This window comes from Elaeis guineensis, chromosome 15 (genome assembly GCF_000442705.2).
Source record: "Elaeis guineensis isolate ETL-2024a chromosome 15, EG11, whole genome shotgun sequence".
NCBI classification, from domain to species: Eukaryota; Viridiplantae; Streptophyta; class Magnoliopsida; order Arecales; family Arecaceae; genus Elaeis; species Elaeis guineensis.
Genome location: NC_026007.2, coordinates 73,654,564 through 73,678,694, shown reverse-complemented (window position 1 = coordinate 73,678,694; position 24,131 = coordinate 73,654,564). Strand labels below are relative to the sequence as shown.

The 24,131-nt window shown below is 36.7% G+C and overlaps 1 protein-coding gene across 11 annotated transcripts; it reads left to right on the top strand.

Annotated features, from left to right (window-relative positions):
• The first annotated feature begins 698 nt into the window (after positions 1–698).
• Positions 699–23,504, top strand: LOC105058743 (pantothenate kinase 2). Of its 11 annotated transcripts, none has more exons than XR_012137226.1 (25): positions 724–1,012; positions 1,593–1,859; positions 2,135–2,347; positions 3,221–3,282; positions 4,839–4,955; positions 6,909–7,028; positions 7,107–7,201; positions 7,286–7,379; positions 9,019–9,150; positions 10,087–10,199; positions 10,454–10,646; positions 11,191–11,402; positions 11,756–11,800; positions 11,926–11,974; positions 12,569–12,651; positions 15,247–15,363; positions 17,002–17,065; positions 18,448–18,636; positions 18,772–18,930; positions 20,878–20,961; positions 21,105–21,299; positions 21,422–21,493; positions 21,910–22,051; positions 22,212–22,276; positions 23,222–23,504. XR_012137226.1 is itself a non-coding variant. In XM_010941767.4 (24 exons), exons 2-23 carry the CDS (start codon positions 1,613–1,615, stop codon positions 22,021–22,023), a joined length of 2,769 nt encoding a protein of 922 aa, XP_010940069.1. In that variant the 5' UTR covers positions 726–1,012; positions 1,589–1,612; the 3' UTR covers positions 22,024–22,051; positions 23,222–23,504. The 11 variants fall into 11 exon arrangements, 8 of the variants coding, with proteins under 8 accessions (XP_073105652.1, XP_073105654.1, XP_073105653.1 ...); XR_003802673.2 differs by having other exon boundaries at positions 22,155–22,276; XM_010941767.4 differs by lacking the exon at positions 22,212–22,276 and having other exon boundaries at positions 726–1,012; positions 1,589–1,859.
• The last annotated feature ends 627 nt before the right edge of the window (positions 23,505–24,131 follow it).

The window sequence follows — 24,131 nt, the reverse complement described above, 5'->3', positions numbered from 1 at the left end:
TCATAATTTATTTTATATTATCATATTTTAATATTTTATTTAACCCACCATTAGTTGTATTCATTGGCACCTTCCTCTTCATCATCACCGATATCGAACGTTCTCCATCAATTTACCATCACAATGCGCAGCACGTAAAAGTCATCCAAACTAAAAGAATAAAAAATTACATATTTACATGTATGATCGCATCCTATGCATCGCATGAAGTTCTAAGCTAGTATTATATAAATTTGAGTTTGAAACTAACTCAAGTCAGATCAATCTAAATTTGAGCTTGACTGGTTTAATGGGTAGATATAAATTTCAGGCTCGGCTCTTCAAAATCAGGTTCAACCTTGTCCGATACAGTCCGATCGAGAGGCCGCTCGGCACCTGAGCAGGTTTATCAATTTATTCCACGTATAAAACTGGTCAAAGGTCATGCTAGGTTTATCCTAAGCCTCTATTTATTCGACGTATAAAACTATTCAAACCTCATGCACCCGGTCATGCTTATAATTTTTTTTTCAGGTAGATGTTTATAAATTTTTCGCAAGAGAGAGGCAGCCGACGACGGAGCGGAGAACCACGTGGTCGCTGGCCCTCCACCTTTCCTTTCGAATCCACTTCGGCCCTTCCAACCCATCAACCGCATATCGTTAAACGGACGGCATCATACCGCGTTACGCAACAGGACAAAATCCCATTACTCGAAAAGTTTTAAAAGAAAAACCAAGAACGGACTTCAAAGATTTTAGATTCCTACCAAAGGCCAAATAAATAAATAAATAAATCTTCGTCGCGGTACCGTTCTTCGCTCTCTCGTTCCCATCTGTCACCTACCCCCCGACGCATCCTTGGACCTAAGGGAACATGCTCTCCTCTCTTAATCTCTTTTTTTTTCCTATTATTTCTAATTTTCCTTCTTAAACCCTAAATTCTCGAAATAATAGGGCCTTATCTCCCGATTCCGCGTCTATACTTTGGAAATTTCTGCTATTTTGAGATCTAATTCCGATCCAATATCGGGGTAAGAAGCAATTTTTGGTTCCTTTCATTGTTTCTTTTCTTTTGATTATGAGCCATGCATTTACTGGGTTATTTCCGTCGTCGTGCGTCAATCGGATTAAATAGTAGGCTTTGATTATTATTCTTTATTTTTTTAATATTTAAGTTAATTTTAGTTTATCAACGCTTTTCTATTTGTTTTCTTTGGAAAAAATGTTTAATCTTGATAAGGGTAGACACGATTTTTCACTATTTTTTTTTTAATGGTTTTGATGCTTCTTAATAGTGTATGAAGGGAAAGCACGTCTTGTTTATGTGGATCATGTCATTACCAAATTCTTATATATATATGCCTTCATTTCAGTTTTTTTTAGTACAGTATAGCAATTGGATGAATAACAAATTGAGTTTTTTTTTCTTAATGATTTATTTTCAAGAAATATAACTGAATTTAGTGAGGTTAATGCATGATCATACTCCAAAAACTGTAAACCAAACACAAAACTTGTGCTTGTTTGTTGAACTAGTCTAGTCTATCTCGTATGCTTTAAGATTTTAGTTTGTCATAAAGGACGGTTGCTGAGGCAGTTGGAGTTAGGCAGGAGGTAGACAGGGAGCATTAATGGATGGGACTCCCAACAACATCCAAAATGACAATAAAGGAGAGAAATTGAAGGAATGTAACAAGAAGGAGGAGGAGGTGAAGGAGATGGCACCAGGTTCGTCGGCTCCGATTCATCGATCAAGCTCACGGCTGCAGCTTGATCTCAGTGGGGCTGCAATACAAGGCAACTTTGAGGAGCGGAATCCAACAATCCTGTTGCCTAACCAGTCGGATGACATCTCCCACTTGGCCCTTGACATCGGAGGTCTGGTTTTCTGTTTACTTTCTTATGGTTTTGCTGCTATCTTTAATTTTTCTGAGGAACATTGATAATCTCTGTTAGGATAATGTGCTTCACGTGTATTGAGTTTGGTCAAAACTGCTATTTTCCTTTTCCCTCTCCTTTTTCCTGCATTAACCGTACAAGTGATGGATGGGTGGTGGATATTGTTTCTTCAAGTGATTTGTTTCATAATATGCCCAATTTATCACCTTTCAGATATACGATATTTCTGTCTCACGATAAATTTCCAATGCTAGGGTCTCTGATTAAGTTGGTTTACTTCTCGAGACATGAAGAGCAGTCACCTGATGATAAGAGGAAAAGATCCATAAAAAAGAGGTTTGGAATCTCTAATGGTAGCAGGAGGAGCTATCCAATTTTGGGTGGGAGGCTCCATTTTGTAAAATTTGAAACGGGGAAGTTGAATGAATGTCTGGATTTCATTTCAGCCAAGCAGCTTCATCGTGGAGGTATGTGCATTAACTTTCTATTTAATATATTAGGAAAGGAATAGATGAGAGCAGGCCTTGGCCATAGAGTAAGATTGCTCCATTGTAACATGTGTGTCACGGGTTCGAGACATGGATATAGCCTCTTTGCACATGGGGTTGAGGCTGTGTGAGTCTGACCCTCCTCAGACCATACAGTGGCAGGAGCCTTGTGCATTAGGATTCCTTTTTTTAGGAAAAGCCTAGAGATGTCTTGAACATGAGTATGGTTACCAAAGTACTGGCAGCAAAATCAGAATTGAAATGAAAATACTGTATCTTTTGAAGCCAAAAAGAACTTCCAAGCAACTATTATGTCATATCACCAAGAAAGGATCGGCAATATAAAAGATATGACAACTAATAGCCAACTTGGCAAGCTAATCTAGCGGTACATATTTTGATCTGTGACTCTTTGGAATAAAAGCAAAAGATTTGGCGGTTTTGAAAACCCCTGGTTGGCATTCTGCCCAAAGATTTTGTTCTTCTGGGCATGAAGTAATTGTACCGTTGAGATAGACCAATTCATAGCTAACAAAGGGCTATATTGAATTCCATAACAGAACTAACCAAAGGACTATCTTGGGTTAGTTGCTCTGAACTGGTTTTTGGACTGCCTTACTGAAAGTGACATCCCCCATCTATCTGATAACACATTGATGCCTTCACTTTTGTATGAGTGTCAGATCAGGAGAGGGTTTCAGCACTTGCTATATCTCTAAATAATATGATTTACATTTGCTGCTTCACTAACCTCTCATTTATGTTGCAATCTCAGATGTCTTTCATGATTTTATAAGATTGCTAATTGTTGCACATTCTTTTCTTATTGATTAGTCTTATTTTACATGATAGGACTTGATTCACCATCATGGCATTCTGGGACTAGACCTGAGGATAACACAATAATAATCAAGGTAAGTAATGGGGAGAGGACATGTACAAGCATTACCCTGAAAATCTTATGATGAAATCGAACTTCCATTTTGTTGTTCAATCTTTACATGCATACATACGTGCATAAGTACATACATGCATGTATTTATGTACTACCTACATATGGACATAGGTATCTGTATATGTGCAGGCATATGCATCTTTCATTGCAGTTCCCTAGAAGCTTGTAATATAGATACATTCATATATGTATGCATACATGCATTCATACACACACATGCATACTTGTTATGTAGATTCATGCATGCATACATGATACATTGTATGTACTTATGGATATATGTACATGTGTGTGTGTGTGTGTGTTTGTGTGTGCGTGCATGCTTGCATGCATGTAACATATTATACATGTATGGATCTTTATGTATGTATGCGTGTATTGTTTATACATATTCATATGCATAAACAGACATATAAACACATGAACACACAAACAAACATTAATGCTTATGTATTTTCATCTTTAGCTGTAGGTTCCTGGAATCCTGTAAACATGGTCATTACTGTGAGAAATGCATGCATTGTAATGTTAAGTGATGATAACTGCATGTTTACAATAGGTAGAAGAACTAATGCATTGATAGTCAGCATCCTCTGTAAGTTGTGAACAAAAAATATAGTAATACCCTTGATCCAACAGTGAAGTAACATGAAATAGAAATAAATTACCTTGCTTTGAGGATCCTGAGGACTTTTCTGGAGTAAGAACAAAGTTAGGATATGTACTTTCAAAGCAGAATGATTCTCCTTGTAGCGTCAGAGCAATACAAGATCTGTAATTCCCAAAATGGAGATTTATAAATTAGGGAGAAAGGAAAAATTATTATTTATTGTCTAATGTTGGTTTGGTTCATGATTTGATTGGCAAAGATCTGATGTGATGGCATGTTACTTCTCATATATTTAAGTTCGAACGTGATTTTTAATATATTTACTAATTCAAGAGAGATTTTACCTTTCTGGAATCCAAAGGTAATGCGATTTTTTCCTTAATGCATGGAATCTACTCTGGTTCACAGCAATTTCTTTCTTTTCTTTTTTCTATCGAACTCATGTCTTGGTCCCTCCCTCAACCTTCACCCCTGCCAACTAGGATGAGCCCCATGTCCGTAAGCTTGATAGATAATGTCAAAGAGCTTAGTCAAAAATTATGTTTGTCAATCTTTTTGAAATTACAATTCAGGAACAACTAATTGATGTTTTTCTTGAAAAATTGTATATGATTGGGATGTAACTGTCATGCTAAACTCTATGGATATTTCCACACTCCGGTTTTTGACTTCAATGGTCAATAGGCATGCTAACTTTAAAGGTTCGATCATGTTATCTTTGTCGTTCTGTATTTGATGTCAACAATAGCAGTTTTTTATTTTTTAATGCACATGTGATGCTTCTTGCTGCATGAACTGTGATAGCTTGCTGCTCATAATGGATAGACTGCTTACTTCAGTGTACATTTTGGTTTATACTGGTCTTAGCAAGGCAAGTTTATTTACTAATTAGATTTCATGAAAAGGCAACGGGTGGTGGGGCATACAAATTTGCAGATGTGTTTAAAGAGAGACTTGGAGTTAGTCTTGATAAGGAAGATGAAATGGATTGTCTTGTAGCTGGTGCTAATTTTTTGCTTAAGGTATGTTTTTGCCAAATTCTGCTCTTATCAGTTCTTATCATGGGCATTGTTTTTAGGAAATCAGAGGAATAGGTGATCATACAATAAGGGGAGATTTAGATGCTTGATTTTTCTAGTTCGTTAATGATATAACTTGTAATTCATACTTGATTTTTCTGACGTTACTCCTCAGGATAGAAAAAAGCACGAATAAATTTCTCTTCTCACTGTATCAGAATATTTAGACCTATTGCTTTCATTTTGTTATACTGTAGTATATTAGTTTGTTCATTAATGCCAATCTAGTGGCATGCCATATATATGTTACCTCTTTGCGGGTGTTCTTGAAACTTTGATTATTGTACATCTTCACTGCTATCATCGTTGAATGCCATGAACATGTCTACGGCATGGCCAATGGACTCAAAAGTACAAGATGCTGATATAAGCCTTTTCAAGATGGTAGTTGAGGAATCTGCAATTCTTCGGAATTATATATATATATATATATTTTTTAAAAAATATGGATGATATATTTGTGCCTGAAGCACACTGTTTTTGTTTGCAAGGAGTTGAACTGAAGTTTGAGAACACATTAAAGTGCATGCAGACATTCATCAATTATAGCGACTATGCAACGTATCCACTTATGGTTAATTGTACCTCTTGCATATGTTGTTGAGTTGTTCCACACACAATGTATATCCATGAACAATGTTACACTTACACATTTATGATATTTGCTTCCATTCATCTTCCATTTTTTTGGTGGAGTATAGACCGAGGAATGCTTGGTAGATACTGAGAATTCGAAGTAATACAAGTTTTTAAAGTCCTTTTGCTAATAAATAGATTGGTTGGGAGAGAAGCAAGATAATTTTTGACTAGTTATGACATGACACTATATTTTATGTGTTTTATGCATGGAAAGATGTTATTGGACAACCTTGTAGCAAGTCATTACCACATTTAGAAGGTGTAAGAATACAAGTTCAACTCCCAAATTGGCAAGAGGTCAATGGAGGCAAAAGTTTTTTTTTTTTTTTTTTTTAAAGAAGCAACTGGGCATTTAGAATTCTTGCTCTTTTTTAGTACTAGGTACTTTCGTCAAGGGTGCAAATGCAAGCTATACAATGTTCAGCAGCAGACATATTTACCCAATCAATGTTTGCTAAGGACCTGAGCTCTGGCCAAGAGGAGGGTGAAGGGAGAAGTAAACAAGAAGAAGTCCCATAAAGATATTGAAGGATGTGGAAAGAAGTTGCATAATGTAGAGAGTGCAAAGCATTGATCAGTTGAGACCACCCATAAACCTATGCTACCTAGTGGATCTTCAACTGGCTAACTATCAAGACAAAGCTGTGACTGAAGTGCTATCCAAATATGAGAAGTATGAATGCTAGTCAGGAATACTCAAACTGATTATGTTAATCTTGTATGTCTACTGCAAGACCAGTGGCCTGAAGAGGAAAACCTTGAAACCTAGAAATAAATGGAAGGTGTCCAAGATCCTTTCCCTCCAATTTACACTGAAAGTGTTGCCTCAAACTGCTAGTTAGAACATTAGGTGACAAGTGCATGTTTAATCAACTATAAATTGCTCCTTACGTCCACATTGTCAATAACTATTTCAAGGAAACACTAAAAATATGCACAATGAGCTTTGAACTAGCAAATGGTTCCACTAGGTGATAAACGCTATGGGGATGTGTTGAATTTTAGATGGCAGTTTAAAAAAATCCTTACAGATATCAAACACTCAATTATGCATAGTCTTGCTGTTAATGGATTTCAAAGACCTTAATATGTTAACTATATCCAATCCTATGGATTGATCTTGTTTTCTTCATATTTTCTTTTATTTTTGAAGCCCCTGTGTGTGAGAGAGAGAGAGAGAGAAGTAAAGCATAATCATAGCGAACACTAGCATTTTGTAATTGGAGATACACTCTAACAGTAATATTGGTTAGACAGGCAATCCGCCATGAAGCTTTTACACACATGGAGGGCCAGAAAGAGTTCGTGCAGATTGATCATAACGATCTGTTCCCCTATCTTCTTGTTAATGTTGGTTCTGGAGTTAGTATTATTAAGGTATTTTTTGTTCCTTTCCCTTTTTATTTCTTCGTCTTCATATGAGAGATGCATTATCCTGTCGTCTGCTTCATTTAGGTGGATGGGGATGGAAAATTTCAACGGGTTAGTGGGACTAATGTTGGTGGTGGTACTTATTGGGGATTAGGGAGGTTGTTGACAAAGTGCAACAGGTACTTTTCTTTTTCTTCTTTACATATTATCCCATACAAGTGTGGGCCCTTTATCCTTTTGCTGATATTTATCTCTCATTACAGCTTTGATGAGTTGTTAGAGTTGAGCCAGCAGGGAGACAATAGCAATGTTGACATGCTTGTTGGAGATATATATGGTGGTATGGACTATTCCAAGGTATTTTATGCACTTTATTATCTTATACTTTTTTGATTCTAAGCTAGGGTATCAAATAATTAAATTAATAGTAGATTACATTTTATTTGTTATTTTGCTATTATTATTTAAAATCATGGTGATTGTTCATTTATAAAATTAATTATGATGTTTTATTATTTATATCTGATATATCAAACTTTGAGGTATTTGATGATCATATGCCCTTGATTAGTTAAACTGAGAAATTAGTACCATCTTTTATTTTTCACAATGTTGGATAAGGTGCTTGATTAATTATCTCAAAAAAATGCCACTTATCTAGCTATTGTACTGCACAACTTGCAATGTTGTCTCTTTCTTCCTCTTTCCCCCGGCCCTCTTCCCTAGGCCCATAACAAATTGAATTCCGAACAGATCGGGGGTGGTTTAAGTCTGATTTGTTGACTCAAGACCCAAACTTGATCTGATCTCAGTAGTCCTATAGATCTTCAACACTTTGATGGTTTGACCTGATATTGAATATCCGATATATAATATGAACCCTGTTTACTTGCTGGGTTAGGATTATGATTAGTGTTTTGAGATATGAGGTGGATTGAATGGTGGAGCTGCCTTGGAGCAACACTTGAGTCTCTCTTTTTTGCCCCCAGGTTTGGTTGGGTTTTTTTTTTTTTTTTTTGTGGGGGTGGGGGGGGGGGGGGGGGGCTTCTTGTTATTTGGCTCTCAATGCAGATAATTGCCTAATCAGTTATGATATTCCACACATGATGGCTCTGTTTTCTGTAATCTTTCCCCCATATGCTTCCAAACATTACATACTTCTTACTTAATGATAATGCTTCTAAGCTCCATGAATACCTTTTCTTGCTTATCATCAATATATTCTTGAAGTTGATTGTGACCATGTATTGGTACACTATATGACAAGGACTAGTTTCTTCTCATCATGCCTTTGTGGACTCCTTATTTTGCTTTTTCAGTGTCTCTTTTGTCCCTTTATCATCACTGGATCTACAGGACCTCATGTTAAGATATTTTCCTAAGATTCCAGGCTCAAACTTAATTCTTTTACTGCCTATTTAAAAATTGTACAAGTTCAACACTTGCTAAACAACTGCTGGGTCGACTCTCTTGCTCACTTTTTGCTTTGTCATTCAAATGCATGAACATCTTCTGTGCTCTCAAGGTGATGAATTATGTTTTTTTCATTGATGATGCCACTTGACATGTTTACATCTTATGTATCACAAGTCTGTGGTGTATAGGCTTTACAGGCTCTTTTCCAGGGGTTCGTTGGGGGCAGGGGATCATTGGATTGATAATAAAATGCATACTGTTGTATGACGTTGGTACATACATTTTTAAGTTCACCAGTTCCAGGTGTTACTTTGTGCATGTATGTGGGGTCTCTATCATCAGCATGCCTTTGGTTTATATTATGCTTTGTGTATAGTGAAGTTGATGCATTGCTTTGTCCTTTGAACTCGCTCCTGCTGCAGGTATATAAAACTTGATATATATGAGATGTTTCTTTTCTTAGGTTCTAGTTTTATACTTCAGATCACTTTCAAGCTCATTATAATTTATTGCACAAACTGAGACTTTCTTTTCAAAAAATGAACAATACAGTATATCTAATTATTCTAAATGGTGGTAGATTGGACTCTCGGCATCAACTATTGCCTCCAGTTTTGGAAAGACAATTTCAGAAAGCAAGGAACTGTCAGACTACAGACCAGAAGATATCTCTCTCTCCCTCCTGCGAATGATTTCATATAATATTGGACAGGTAAGATCTCGAGTTGTTCTATTATCAGTAAACATTATCATAAGAGAACCATATGTATGAGCATTAACTTTTCTCAGCATGGACCAGGAAATTCTTGAGTCCAATGCTTTTTTCTGTGCAGTATGTCAACTTTATCTTGACTTATGAGTCTGGATACATAATCAGAGTCATGTCTATTTCTGTGCATGATGCAGGCAAACTCACCATTTCATGCTATGTTAGGTCTTTTTTTGTTCCATCATGAATCAATTATTTACTAGGGGCACCTAAGTGAACCAGTTGCTGACAGATGAAAGAAAATATGCAATATTATGATGAAATGAACTGCAACTCTTTTAAGGAGAACTTTCTTAATATTTTGTTGATAACAATTCATTGTTTTTGCAAGGCTTCTAGCCTTCTACTAAACCTGGTTGTCTAATTAATAATTTCATTTTCAATCTAAACCTGTAGACTTCCAGGGGATTAGTTTGGGCTGGCCAGTTCTGGGAAACTGGCTAAAAGTTCTGAAAACCATGACTTTTTGGATCATGATCAGCTGAAATGGATTGATTACAGCTGAAATTTTGAATCTTGTCTTAGACTGAAAATATAGCTTGCAAGGGAAACAGTGGTATCTGATAACTATGATTTCTATAACAAATCAGTTGACTGCTTAGTGAAAGGATACTGGAGTGATTTTTATGTTGAAACAGGTATGCGTTGTTCTTCCTTTCCTGCAAAACTATTGATTGCTCGAGTATTTAAATGCATGTCTTTTCATGTTAATGTTTAAGATGAAAACATGAATAAAAGATTTATTCTTATATGTAAGTGCCACCCCACACCCCACCCCCCCCCTTTACCCCCCTTCCCGGCAACCCTCTCTCCCCTGCCCTTCTAACCTCATTTTTATGCGTAACCTTGCTTATCTCTTATTTTGTTCCTATATGACAGATCTCCTACCTGAATGCGCTTCGGTATGGGCTCAAAAGGATTTTCTTTGGAGGATTTTTCATTCGTGGTCATGCTTATACCATGGACACTATTTCTTTTGCAGTGCATTTCTGGTAACTACTAGAAACATAGTGCTGCTTATGCTTTATGTGACTTGCTTTTCTTTGAATTTTGTGGCACTGTTATCAGTTATCACTGTTGCTGTCAGCATATAATTATGTTTTCCTGATTATCTCTTCTGTTTAAATGATTTTAGTTTCACTATCCACTCTAAAACTTAATTAAAATCATAAAGATATGATTTTTTTTTTTTTTGGTTAAATTGTTTCTGCTCATATTCTTCTGCTGAATATTGACCATTTCTTAGGTCCAAGGGGCAGGCACAAGCCATGTTTTTGCGCCATGAGGGCTTTCTCGGAGCTCTTGGTGCATTCATGAGCTATGAAAAGCATGGCCTTGATGTCTTGAGGGCACATCAGTTGGTGGAACGGTTCCCTATGGGAGCTCCTTGTGTTGGGGGAAAGATTCATGGTCCTCCTCTAGGTGATCTGAATGAGAAGGCAAGAATATAACTTTATCATGCGGTGGAGTGAGCTATCTATATGTACTCTCACATCTTTTAGTATATTTAGCATGGAGCTTCAAGTTGTCTACTTGCATGTCAAATGCATTAAGATCATTGCTGCACTTAATCTATGTTGCTGTTTCACTAAATCTTAGCTTGAGATGGACCCCATATAGTTTATGTTATTTCTGCATCAGTCATAAAGGACAAGCCTTAATGCATCACTTTTCAGTCAGCTATACCACTACCAATCAATAGCATTTCATAATATGTCTGGGCTGAGGCTATTGGTCAGAAAACTTAAAAAGCTTTTCATTTATTTCAAGATTTGCTTTTTCACGTACCTAATACAGCTGCAAGAAGTGGGTTTGCACAGCTTTATGACTTCACTTAAATTGTTAGACACTACGACTACGGAGTTGTCACTGTTTGAAATTTGGACATGTTTATTGTGAGGAGTTTGCTTATAAAAGCAAGTTCACGCTTTTCTTGTCTTCTTTACTGGTAGCATGAGAATGATAATTGCATTCTGTTTGCAGATATCTTGGATGGAGAAGTTTGTGCAGAAGGGTACTGAGATTACAGCTCCTGTCCCAATGGCTCCACCTGGAACTACTGGTGTGGGAGGTTTCGAGCGACCTTCTTCCAGGGGCAACGCCTTGAGATCAGATGCAAGTGCTGCATTAAATATCGGTGTTCTCCATCTTGTACCCACGCTGGAGGTGTTTCCTTTATTGGCAGATCCTAAGATGTAAGTAACCACGAGACCAGTGTTCCCATTACTGATTCTTTATCTGAATTATTGGCGAGCATTTTGTGCTAGAAATGCTGTTTATTTATGAAGTCAATATGTGATATTCGAGGAGAAGCTTTCTGCTGCCTCAAGCCATTGCCAATTACGTACAACTGAAACACTTCCCTTGACCCTGTCATTAAAATTCCTCTTTTCTTGACTTCTATATCAAGCTAAAATATACTCTTAAACCATCTATTCCCACCATTCATGTCTTTACATGGGATCTGATTTCAAGGCAAGTTCTTTGAGTTAGCATCCAGTTGTTAATTATTTTAAGCAACTTGATTTATTATGATCTTCATTTGCAGATATGAACCAAACACTATTGATCTCTCAGATCATAGTGAGCTTGAGTAAGTTACTTGGATTCCTTATCTCTTTATCATTGGTTGTCCTACTTACTTTTGGAAAATGATGGTCATGGTGCAACTTCCATTGATGTCCTCTATACTTATATGTTATCTATGCCATGCTGTAGGTTTTGGTTTATGGTGTTATCAGAGCATTTGCCTGACCTTGTTGCTAAGGTATGAACTTGAAAATTGTACCTTTTGATCAGTGAAGAAAAGGGGAGCGAAATAGAGAATTAGTGTAGGTCTGCTGGCACATTAACAACATAATTATTGGAATTTGGAAATCCCTTTAAATTCCGGTTGCATCGATGTGATTCACAGTAGATTACCTGGGGTCATTCAGTTGGCTTGAAGGCACCTGCAGATAACAAGAATATGATTTTTGCGTAACTGCTTTTCTGGTGTGAAGCTAAAAATTAAAGTGTAATTGGATTGCAAGATCTTCACTAGAAGGTGAATTGCGGATATTGAAAGAAGCTATATCCAAGCTAGGATTTACATATTTCGATTGAATGTATACAGACTTTATGTAGTATCATTTGGCACCTCATAATTTGTAAATCTTCAAGTGCACATATTTATTTAGGATTTTACTAGTTCAAAAATATAAGGATCATTGTCTTCTCAACTTTTCATTGGAACCATCATGCTAGTGGAATTTTCCATTTTTTCTTCCTAATAAATAGGGGTGTAAAGGTCATTCTTCTTTTATTGTTATTTGAGGAGCAAAACCATTTACTAATTTAGTGCGTATCCACTATCTTGCAGGCTGTAGCAAGTGAAGGAGGAACGGATGATGCTAAAAGGAGGGGAGATGCATTTGCACGGGCCTTCTCAGCTCACTTGGCAAGGTGATCATGTTATTCTGCAAATATTCTAAAATTAATATCATCACAACCATAATTTCAAATTTTGGCCCATGACAGTCCTTGTTGGATAGCTTATAGCATGCCAAGCTAGTGATGGCACATACACAAGTTGCCATGACATTTTTTTTTTTTTGAAATATTTTTTCAAGTAACAGAGAGTGGGCCTTAGAGCAATAATAAAGCTGCTCCATCGTGACCTAGATGTCATGGGTTTGAAATATGGAAACAGTGTCTTCCTATGCGGGGGGCTATGACCGCATACGTTTGACCCTCTCCAGACCCTACTGTAGTGGGAACCTCATGCATTGAGACACCCTTTTTGTTGTTTCAAATAACAAGCCTATTAAGTCGTTTCCTTATCTGTTTTGGCATAGCACAGCATGGCATGGTACATGTGGTGGTCATATCTAGCACATTGACTGGCATTGGCAATAGACAGGCTCTTGATTGAAACAATTAGGATAGCCCACGTGTTACATACCTTTATATGGGTGCGTCTAGTAAAGAGCTAGCATTCATGGAGAGTAGGTATGAAGAACCAGAATATGGTGAGATTGAAGCAACCATAAACTTGATGATGCACTAGAAGGTAGCAATGGCAAGTAGATGATGAGGTGAGGTGAAATGAAAATCAATGACACTCAAAGTTGAGGATGCAGTGGAAATAGACTCTAACACCTAAGAGGTATTTTTAGTGTTACGAAAAAGATGTGCACAGATCAAAAATAGCCCCACACGTCCCATACCTTTAAATGGGTATATCTAGTAGAGAGCTACAGACTCATGGCAAGTAGGTATGGAGAGTCACATTATAGTGAGAATGGAGCAGCGATCATGCCCACAGAGCACTAGAAGGAAGCAAATGGCAAGGGGACTGGTTGGCAAGCATAAGCACTTGAGATATGGAGACTGAGTGTCAAATACTTGTCTTCCAAGAGCTACAAATTGTAAAAGATAATACTCTAGTTTGTCAAAAAGGAAACAAGATTCAAGGAAAGCTTAAACAGACTTAACAAAGATACAGGACTTAAGAGAGATAAAAAAAAAACACAAGCAAGAAAATATTAGCAAGGATTGAATGATGATCACTACTCTCAAGAGAGAGCCTGTTAACACATAAATAGTGGCTGGAGAGAGCAAGTGAAGGGAAAAAGAAAAAGGCCAAGAAGGTCATAGCTATCTATCTTTGAATGGTGCATATGCTAAAAGAAAGATATTTCTGAAGTGCTGTTTTTTCAAGCACTATCTTCAGATGCTGGATATTGCTGAGTTGAATAGCTGAATTCGACAACAATTTGGAAAACTATCCATAGGGATGAAAGGTGCTTAGAAACAATCCAAAGCCAATTTATGTCAATAATGATGAGACAGACTATTGCAGACAATGACTTGGGTGGAACCGGGCAAATGATCTGATAGGCTGGAGGCAACAATATCAAGGAAAGATGGTTATCAGATGTGTCAACGAGATCTTCCATAAGCAACAAACTCTCAGCCTCCGGCTTGGGTTTAGAACTGTTACAACTGTGGAGAGCTCTGACACCATATAGCATCACATGCAGCAAGTGCTGGAATGATGCACATACTGAGAAATCTGCTACAACAGTGGGGCATGTCCCAGCATAAACAATTAGGTAAAACCATCAGCCCCTGTCATGAATTATGGGAAAACTATACCGAGCTAAGAAATGTAAGACCAAAATGAGGCTTGATGTGTCTGCTTATCAGCTTCCAAAATGGATGAATGTCTACAATATACAGAGCTCATAAAGGTTCTCCCCCATACCATGTCAAGAATGAATTTCTGTATAAGCACTTGCATATCCAGCTCAGATCTTGATTTTACCTTGTGTTATCCAGGATTTTAGTGGTCTTAAAATGGCATTTGGTTTTTTATATTTTCATGATTTGTGTTGTTCTTGTGGAATTCTATATTTCTCCATATTGTATAAGCCCATATTTTCAAAAGCTAGGGCAAGGCTAGATGGTTATGGTTATTGATCCTTATAGTTGTAGTACAATATATGGAAACTCTAATTTGCTGATTTAATGAAGTTGCAATCAGACTGGTGTATCCTAATGGAATCTCTATATGTCTCAAAGTTGCACTCACACATACCATCTAATTCACTGTCCAATGCATTGGTTAACTCTTCTGTCATGTATAGTCCCTTAAATATGAAATAATCACTAAATAAGTTCTTTCAGTAGGCTGGCCTGTTAACAATTTAACAGCAATAGGACATACACTTATATCTGGGATTGCTACATGTTTAACTAGTCAAGTTAAAGTCATATTATATATCTGATACATCTCATGCTCTTTAACCTAAAGTGCACTAAGCAAAGTTACTGGATGTGTATTTTTATTATCGTCATCTGGTATGCTTGTACAATTAGCAATTTAATTTTGCAAAATATTTCCACATACTGATTTGATGCTTCTAAAAGAGAGCATTTGATGACAGGAATCCTTCTTTATAATTGTAAGTTCAACATGAAAGCAGCCAAAAACATTATTCTTCTCTATATTGTCCACTAATTTTCACCTGTAATGTTACTAACACGTTGTTATAGGTTGATGGAAGAGCCTGCTGCTTATGGGAAGTTAGGCCTGGCCAATCTTTTGGAGCTAAGGGAAGAATGCTTGCGGGAGTTTCAGTTTGTTGATGCCTATATTACTATCAAACAGAGGTTAGTTACTCAGCACTTTGAATAAAAGGAATGTTGATATTCTGTTTTTTATTGGACTATTGCTTTCTGTGAATCTACCTGATGCTACATGGAGTAATATTTGTCTTAAGGGTAAATATTCTAATAAAATATTTTTATATTAATCTGTACTAGAGTTGGCTACATGTGATGCATGTTAAATGACTTTGCACAGAATCCTGGGTCACTGGTTCTGCACAATAGTATTATGTTGATGAGAGAAACAAAATATAGGCTAGCAGTTCAAAAATAACTTAAAAAATGGAGTTGAACACAATTTCCAGAATTTATATTACATATGGAGATGTTTATAAATTTTGAGTAGATTCCACTAAATAATTGATAAATATCACAAGGAATGTATGGTCTCACCATTTTAAAACTAGTATAGACTAATAGCCACATGTGTGGAAAAAGGGTCACTAGTTTTCATTCTTACAAGATTCTATCAACCTGGTCTCACAAATTTAAAACAAGAATATACTAATAGCCACACCTGTGGAAAAAGGGTTGCTAGTGTTCATTCTTACAAGATTCTATCAACAAGGATATAAATCGCATGGTACCAACCAATACTGCTAATTGGCTGTCATGGTGCATTATTCTACCGGAACAGCGTACTGCTAGTACCAAATAACATGGTGTAAAAATGCATTATGCTCAGTACCTCAAGGTACAAGCTTGGTGCTAGTTTGGGGTGGCTTAGTCCATTTCAGCCACTTTGCCCATGATTCAGTCAGAGTTGCCTAGTACTGGTTCCTAGCTGCTACATCACTGGCAGTACAGACCAATATCTGAATCCTTGCAAGCAAACCTTAGGGTTTTAAAGGTAATTATTGTTTCCTTGAAACAAGATCCTGAAATTATCAGTCATGCTTGAAGATTTTGCAAACTTGTTCTCATTATGCATCTTGGTTGTATTTAGTAAGTCCTTTAAATGATAAAACTGCAATCTCATGAGTGATGTTTCTTAAATATATCACTATGACAGCGAGGCGGCATTGGTCTCTTACATTACCTTTTCATTAATTTGCATAAAAGATGTGTTGGGATTTGAAGTAGAGATGATGGTCTTATCCTGATTACCCCAATGCAGCATTTGCCACCTTGGTTCCAAGGTCCTAAAGTTAAAGGTGGGAACATGTGATTGTGATATAACATGTGTTCGAGGCATGGAAGGTGAGGAATAGGTGTTCTGTGTTGTTGGAAAGAAAGACCTATTCACTAGAATATATTTCACTATTGTTTTTTGAGCTCTATTCACTTTATAGTTGTTAAAAGCTTTGTGATGTGAAAACTTCAGCTTGAGGTCAAGGAATTCACAAGATGTGATCTCTTGGTTATTGGCTAGTTGTTCATTCCCATTATCAGGACCAGCCTGTGCATTCTTTTTTCTTTGAAAAAAGAGAAAATTTTTTCTACTTAATATGTTCTATAAAATTAGTGAATTGGCATTATATAGTGCCATGTGGATCAGCATTGTGCTCCCTCCCATAACTGTACGTCTGCAACACATGCAACTGAATTTTAATATCTTCATTTCTATGTTTTGGCATCAGAGTTGGAGTTTGTGCACATGCATATGATCTGATTGCCTGACCCATTTTTTCCATGGTCTAGGGAAAATGAGGCTTCTCTTGCTGTTCTACCAGATCTTCTTATTGAGCTTGATAGTATGAATGAGGTATGTGCCGTGACATTAAATCCTTATACTTCAAATTTCATTATGATTTGTCAATGGGTTTATACTTGGTAGAGAAATAATGTTTTCTCTTCAATCCGAGTTGGGCTCTTGTTGGTTGGAGACAATACATTGGCAAATTGTACGGGCATTATAATGCTCTTGTTTCCTTTGCTACCAAGTTGATGATAAGTATTGTACTACAGCCAAACACTCACAACCAACATTGTCACACAAGGGCTCTCTTTGGTTGCTGATAAAATGACAGAGAGAAAATGAATTAATTGCAAGCAAACAAAAATTAAGAATTCCTACCATTTGGCGAAACTAAGAAATTGCATGAAATCTGTAGAAAGAGCGATTAGGATATTGGTGGTTTGTTCTTGTCCCTTGCTTTATGGTTTTTTCCTGAAAATCACTGCTTAAGATAGAATACTTTAGGCCCCTGACCGAACATGTTCCCCAGTTATTTTCCTTATTTTTCTCTTTTTATTTTTTTATTTTTTGGATTGCCAAGCACCGGAAAAGTGGCTTCCCCCTCCAACTTTCCGCTCTCACTTTCTCATACATTTACACATCTAGAATGATATTGGGATGAATGGTATAGTTGCACCACCAAGGGGTGGAAGAATTTAAGCATTCATGTTTTTAGAACTGTTGGAGACTTGAGATACTTTACAAACTTTTCAGTGGAGCACCAAAAAGGATTTTTAGGTGTTAACACCTAGAATTTTAGTAAACAAAGCATAACCTAAAGACTTTAATTTTTAATAGCATTTGATCTTAATATAATAATCTCACTCAACATACACATGGTGATCCAACGTCCAACCTGGCCTCCCTGTTATCTTTCTTTAGTTAGCATTGTGCTTTGCGGTTTGGTTATGTACACATATATGACATGCCTTATCCCATCGATACGTGTCTGATGTTTTATTGCAAATATGAGAAACATGTGGGATAGGAATGCCCTAGAGGTGCCACTAATCTGCTAGGTGAGCTTGCTTTTATTTGCAATTAAACAAAATGCTAACATATTTCTGTGATTTTTCATCAGCACATGTGGTTTAAAACCAACATATGGCTATAGAACATTTTGAATGTAGTTCATGTTTTAGCTGAATAACGTGGCTATATCAAATAATAGATCATGAAAGCACATCTTAATTCTTGTTTCATCAACATATTATTGTGTATTAAATTTGTTTTACTCTCAACTCATAACATTATCTCAATGACCTTTATTTATCATTTAACAGGCACGTGCTTGTAAGTATGTATCCTAGACCGCTAGTAGGTAAAAAATAGAGGCCACACGGTGATAATCCATGAAGATCATTCAAAACTGCATTATTGACTAGTTCAAATATTTTACTGTTTCACAGGAAGAAAGACTGCTTGCTCTCATCGAAGGTGTTCTTGCTGCAAATATATTTGATTGGGGATCTCGTGCTTGTGTTGACCTTTACCACAAAGGAACTATAATTGAAATTTATCGGATGAGCCGCAAAAAGATGCAACGACCCTGGCGGGCAAGTTCTTATAGAAACAAAGATCTCCTGTCAAAAGATAAAGTTAACAATTACAGTTGATGGTTCACGTCATTTCTCTGCTAGTTCCTTCAATGGAATGTATAACTTGTTTTAACTTTTGATAAAGATGACCATGGTTTGGCCATTGATTCAGCTAAAATTACTCAATTCTGTTAGGTGGATGACTTCGATATGTTTAAAAAAAGAATGCTTGGTTGTGGAGCCAAGAAACCCCCACCACATAGAAGAGCATTGCTCTTTGTGGATAACTCAGGTGCTGATGTTGTTCTTGGGATGCTTCCGTTAGCTCGAGAGCTCCTTCGGCGAGGAACTGAGGTGAGTTAAAAGTAGTTGAGATAACTACTAATTTTTTTGGTATGCAGTTGAGATAAATTCTAATTACTGACATGTCAAGTGCATCATCTTTCTTCCCTATGGGTTAATGCTGCAACTGTTGATGGAGGAAAAGGGTCCAGCATACTTAATTGATGAGAAATGCGATAAAAAGTACTAGGATGTACAATGATCATATGCCTCTCAAATGCATGCAACTAAGATATGTAATTGTAGAGAACTTTCTGAGTAAATGACATAATTATCCTCTTGCAACAATGCAGTCCACTTAGATAAATCCATAACTATAAAATATTCCTTCAAGCTATAATGTTTACGTCAAGCGTTGCATTTGATGAGGTAATCAAAAATGGTTGCTTAAACACTGCAGATGATAAAGTGGATTTTTGGAGCCTAATAATTTACTCTAAACATTAGTAACTGTCTTAATTTGCCTAATCATTTTATTGTAAAATAATTTGCCCAACGTTTAATATATTTTTATTTTTAATCTAATTATTAAAGGAAATTTTGTAGCAAAGTCCCACTTAGGTTCAGTTTTTGCAAATTTGGTGCCATGTTTTTTATTTTTTGCAAGAGTGGCTTAGTTTTGAAACTTTTCTTGGACACCTTTTTACCTCAGGCATTACAAATATACTGCAGCCTGTGAATATGCATTACAAATATTTGCATTCACAATTTGAAGGAATGTACCTTTATATAAATAATATGTTCGTTCGCTAACAAAACATGTACTTTCACTATGAAAAATGTCCGGTCGGATCTGTTTGAACATATTGACTGGCGTTTGTCTACTAATTGCCAGGGCCAAAAGCATCCAAAAAATTTGAAGCTGAGCCATTCTTGGAAAGAAAATAAAAGTGGTCCAAATCTACAAGAAGGAAAATAATGTGCACTATTTTTGCAAAAATCCCCATGATTAAAATAATGAAACATGATGTAACAATTAAATTCTTTTTGATATTTATGGTTGCTTCCTTCTAAGGTAATTATCCAAGTATGCTAGGAAGATAGAGTTGCCTTTTCCCTTCCTCCCACCCCAATCCAAAACCACCCACACCCAATCTCTGTCATCTTGTTTTTCATCTGTTGTTGCTATTGGTGCTATTGTTATTCTATTCCCACTTGTATTGATCTTCTGTCCCTCAAGCCTACACTTGATAATACTGAATGCTGGTTATGGTGTTTGGCATCTTGTTCATTTAGTGAGAGCTCCTAATTAGTGAAGTCACAATGCTTAAATATTTGTAATTAATATATTTATTCTGATATTGCATATGAACTTTCTATGTAATCCTATACAATAGTTTTGTCAAGCATATGAAACTGTTTGAAAACTTGAGCATTGGAGAGTGTCTTGCAACTGGTTAACTATTTTGACAACTATTTGTACATTTAACTAGATGGTGAGATACATTGCACTAAAAATCTTATTCCACTTTACCTGGATATGAACCTTGAAAAATAATATGCCATTCGTTGCCACGTTTTCATCTGGCAGGGAACAATTTTAGGACATGCTATATTGGTTTCCCCATTTATGTGTTGTCAAACAGAAAGCTTTTGATGAAACAATCATAATTACATGTGGCGGTTTTCCTCCCTCTTTATTTTTTCTCGCTTGCATTGCTAGTTTGTGCAAAAACTATCAGGACACAATGACAGCCTGCTACATGAAATGTGTGACTGTTGCATACTGATTGCCAGGATCATGATATGCATTGGACAAATTTAGTCCAGCAGAAGGAACTAGTCATTAATTGACTGACTTGACCATGTTGGTTTTTGTTTTAGTACATGATTATAAGCATATCCAAACATCTTGAGCAACTCATAAGTGCCATGAACTGATACCTCTCTTGGTAACCTTCAGGCTAGATATTAGAATTGTCAGCTCAAAGCAGATATTAGTATATTCCTTCTGTGCAGGTTGTTCTGGTTGCAAATTCCTTACCGGCTTTAAATGATGTTACTGCCAATGAGCTTCCTGAAATTGTAGCCGAAGCTGCTAAGGTATGCATCAGAACTCAATGGATAACTTGACACTCATTGATGTTTTATGAAACTAAGAATTTTCCAATTATTTTGAAAATTTTCCCCATACCTTCAAAATTTGACATTTGTTTTTCTAAGTCACTTTTTCTCCTGAAAAACAGCATTGTGATATCCTTCGTAAAGCTGCTGAAGCTGGAGGGCTGCTCGTGGATGCAATGGTTAGTGTAGAACATGGACTGGTAGATAATTCAGCTTCTGTTCCCCTTATGGTTGTTGAGAATGGGTGTGGGGGCCCATGCATAGATTTCCGGCAGGTCAGCTCAGAGCTTGCTGCTGCTGCAAGAGATGCAGATTTGGTATGAAATTCCAGCATTTTTCGTGAAACTGCCAGAGACTGTACTTCCTTCCATGTCATCTCTATGAGTGCTTGTAATTTGTTTGTATATTGCTAATATTTTTATCGCCGCCTTTGATGCAGATAATTTTGGAAGGCATGGGCCGAGCTCTACATACCAACTTCAATGCCCGTTTTAGGTGCGATGCTCTAAAGGTACAGTTTTACTGCACAAAGCCACAAACTATGATGAGATAATATTTATTTACCTTGTAGAACTTGTTGACATGCTATTATTTTTTCAAGCTTGGGAGAAGGCTATGGTAGAGTCTAGATGGTGAAAATATCACTTGTCATAATAGACCGTGGCCTGGTTAACGGTTGGATGTCGAAGATTGCCTGTCACAGCAGGCTTTTCCCTTGATCATTGATCTGAACTTTATGGCAGTCAACAGCAAGCCATGTAATATTATCTTATAATGCAGCAGTTATGCCTGATTATCATGATGGCTTGATCAATCTGCGTCATGGATATTTTCATATATTTTTCTGTCATTCATCAATCTCTGCTGTGCATCATCGAACAGATTGGTATTCCAATAGCAACATAATTTAAGTTGTCTACTTTTCAGCTTGCAATGGTGAAGAATCAGAGATTGGCTGAAAAGCTGTTCAATGGAAATATATATGACTGTGTCTGTCGGTTTGAGCCTACTGGAGAACAGCAGCAACACAACTTCAGCTGATCCTATAACCCTTGAAACTTATTGTCTGGTAAGATCATTAAATTTCGTATACTAATATATATATATATATATAAACCATGACTAGCAATGGTGATACCTTGTTTACTTTTCACCATTTTTTTTCATTTTAGAAGGTAGACACAATAGGAGCATGAGTCTTCAAAAGTTTTCTCACAACTTCCGTCCAGGTTTTTTGGTGATCTCTGGTACCAAGGAATGTGGGATTTTCATGGCACCTGGCCTACCATCTGAAGTGACTTTCTAGTACCCTTACTCTCAGTTTGACCATACTCATCTTGTGTAGATTATTTTTTTACTCCTTGCATCGTGGATCCCTTTTTTTTTTTTTTTTGTTTAAACCCTTTTTATTGCTTTTATTTCCAGTCCATTTGCCGATGTCAGTCCTGTGTTCCTTTTAATTTTGAACATACAAGATCTTCAGGAATGCTCCCAAATTCATCTTCACTGTCTGCCATGTAAGAGTCATCTGGAAAATATGTTCATTTATATCCCAGTAGCTGTAGGAGCGTGTGCTAGTGGTTGCAAGAATGCGCTAAAACCACTGTAGTGGACAATGGCATAAATACCATGCTTAATATAGAGCATAACTTGTAACATACATGGTATTCATGTTGTGCACTGCTAACTATGCATAGACTTGTCACAGTAATTTAAGGTTTCTTCTATACAGTCCATCATGATGGATTATACACCAGGACGTATCCCTTGAGATATAACAAATCTGTGGGATGAACAAACATGGGGTCTATACATTTCCAACTATAATACGGTCCAAATCTCATAACACTTCTGTTTTTCTGTATAAGCAATTTAATTGTGATGTCTTATATCTTATTTTTGGTGATGGTCGCATATATAGCCTTTGAATCCCATCTCAGTCTCATAGCAAGTTCAGGATGTCTTCTTCCTTAATTTCATCTCATCAGGTGATACGTTCATATTTCATCAGTGAGAAACAGGCCTCAATTTTGAAAGGCCTTTAATTCTCAGAAAAGCATGGTTCAACTAATTGTCGTGCTTGTAATTGCACCTTCATGACTGTTATATACCTCCGTGCTGATAATGTCATTTGCCTTGGGCATATTTTATTGCGTCTTGTTTCACTTGAACTAAACAAAGGTTAAGGATGTCTTCCTTTTGATAAATGATGTCACAAGAGCTAATTTACTTTTTGCAGCTTCAATTCTGAATAAGCTATCTGCATCACAGAGGTTGCTGCTGGAACAGGTTTTCGAAGCTAGCAGTTCATATACGATGAAACAGCTATCCAGTTTTGAAGCGCCAATTTTTATGTCTTACAGATTCGGTTATAGAAAAACAAAAAGTGGCCTGTATTTTTTAAGATACAGATTTGCAGAAAGATCTGGGTCATGTACCTGGTCCAGTAATAATTTATAATTTTGTTTTCACATAGAAGTTATCGGTTATAATGTCATCCAATGAATTGTTTTTTAGCTTAATAGTTATGGCCGAGACTTTTGCCAACAGATAAGCCTGAAGTTTTAAAAATACAAAGATATGATTTGGATATATTTTCTGTTCTCTTCGTTTGTGAGGAAACCTAATGCAGGGGATTCAGCGCATGGCTGAAAAATGGAGGATCTTTTATTCTCTGACTTTGTAGGTTGTATTTACATCAAAGTGGTGTGGTCGTCTGTTTGTACCCAAAAAAAGAAAAAACAAAGGTGAGTAGCATGAGACTAGTCCTGTTGTCTCTCAGTTTTTCATAGAAATACATCAATGAGGCGGTGTGTGGATTTTGGAGCCACAAATGAACTTTAGCTGATCGTGGGTTTGGAAACCTGTTCATCCGGGCTTAGATAAGCCGATACCAAATCACATTTTAAGGCTTTTGAGCCTGGAAGAAGTTCGCCTGGTTTGGGTAGCCATGTATGGTCGGAGGGGTTTTGGTGCACAAGCACAGCTTCAGGGACTGCATTCCCAGCGCATTGCCAGAGAAACAGCTGAAATGGTAATGTTAAAGGCATCATCCTAAGAATACCACTAGATAATGATTAAGAAAGCGAATATGTTTAAAAATTATAAAAAATTCCTGATAGACCGGTTATAAAACGTCCTGACAAATT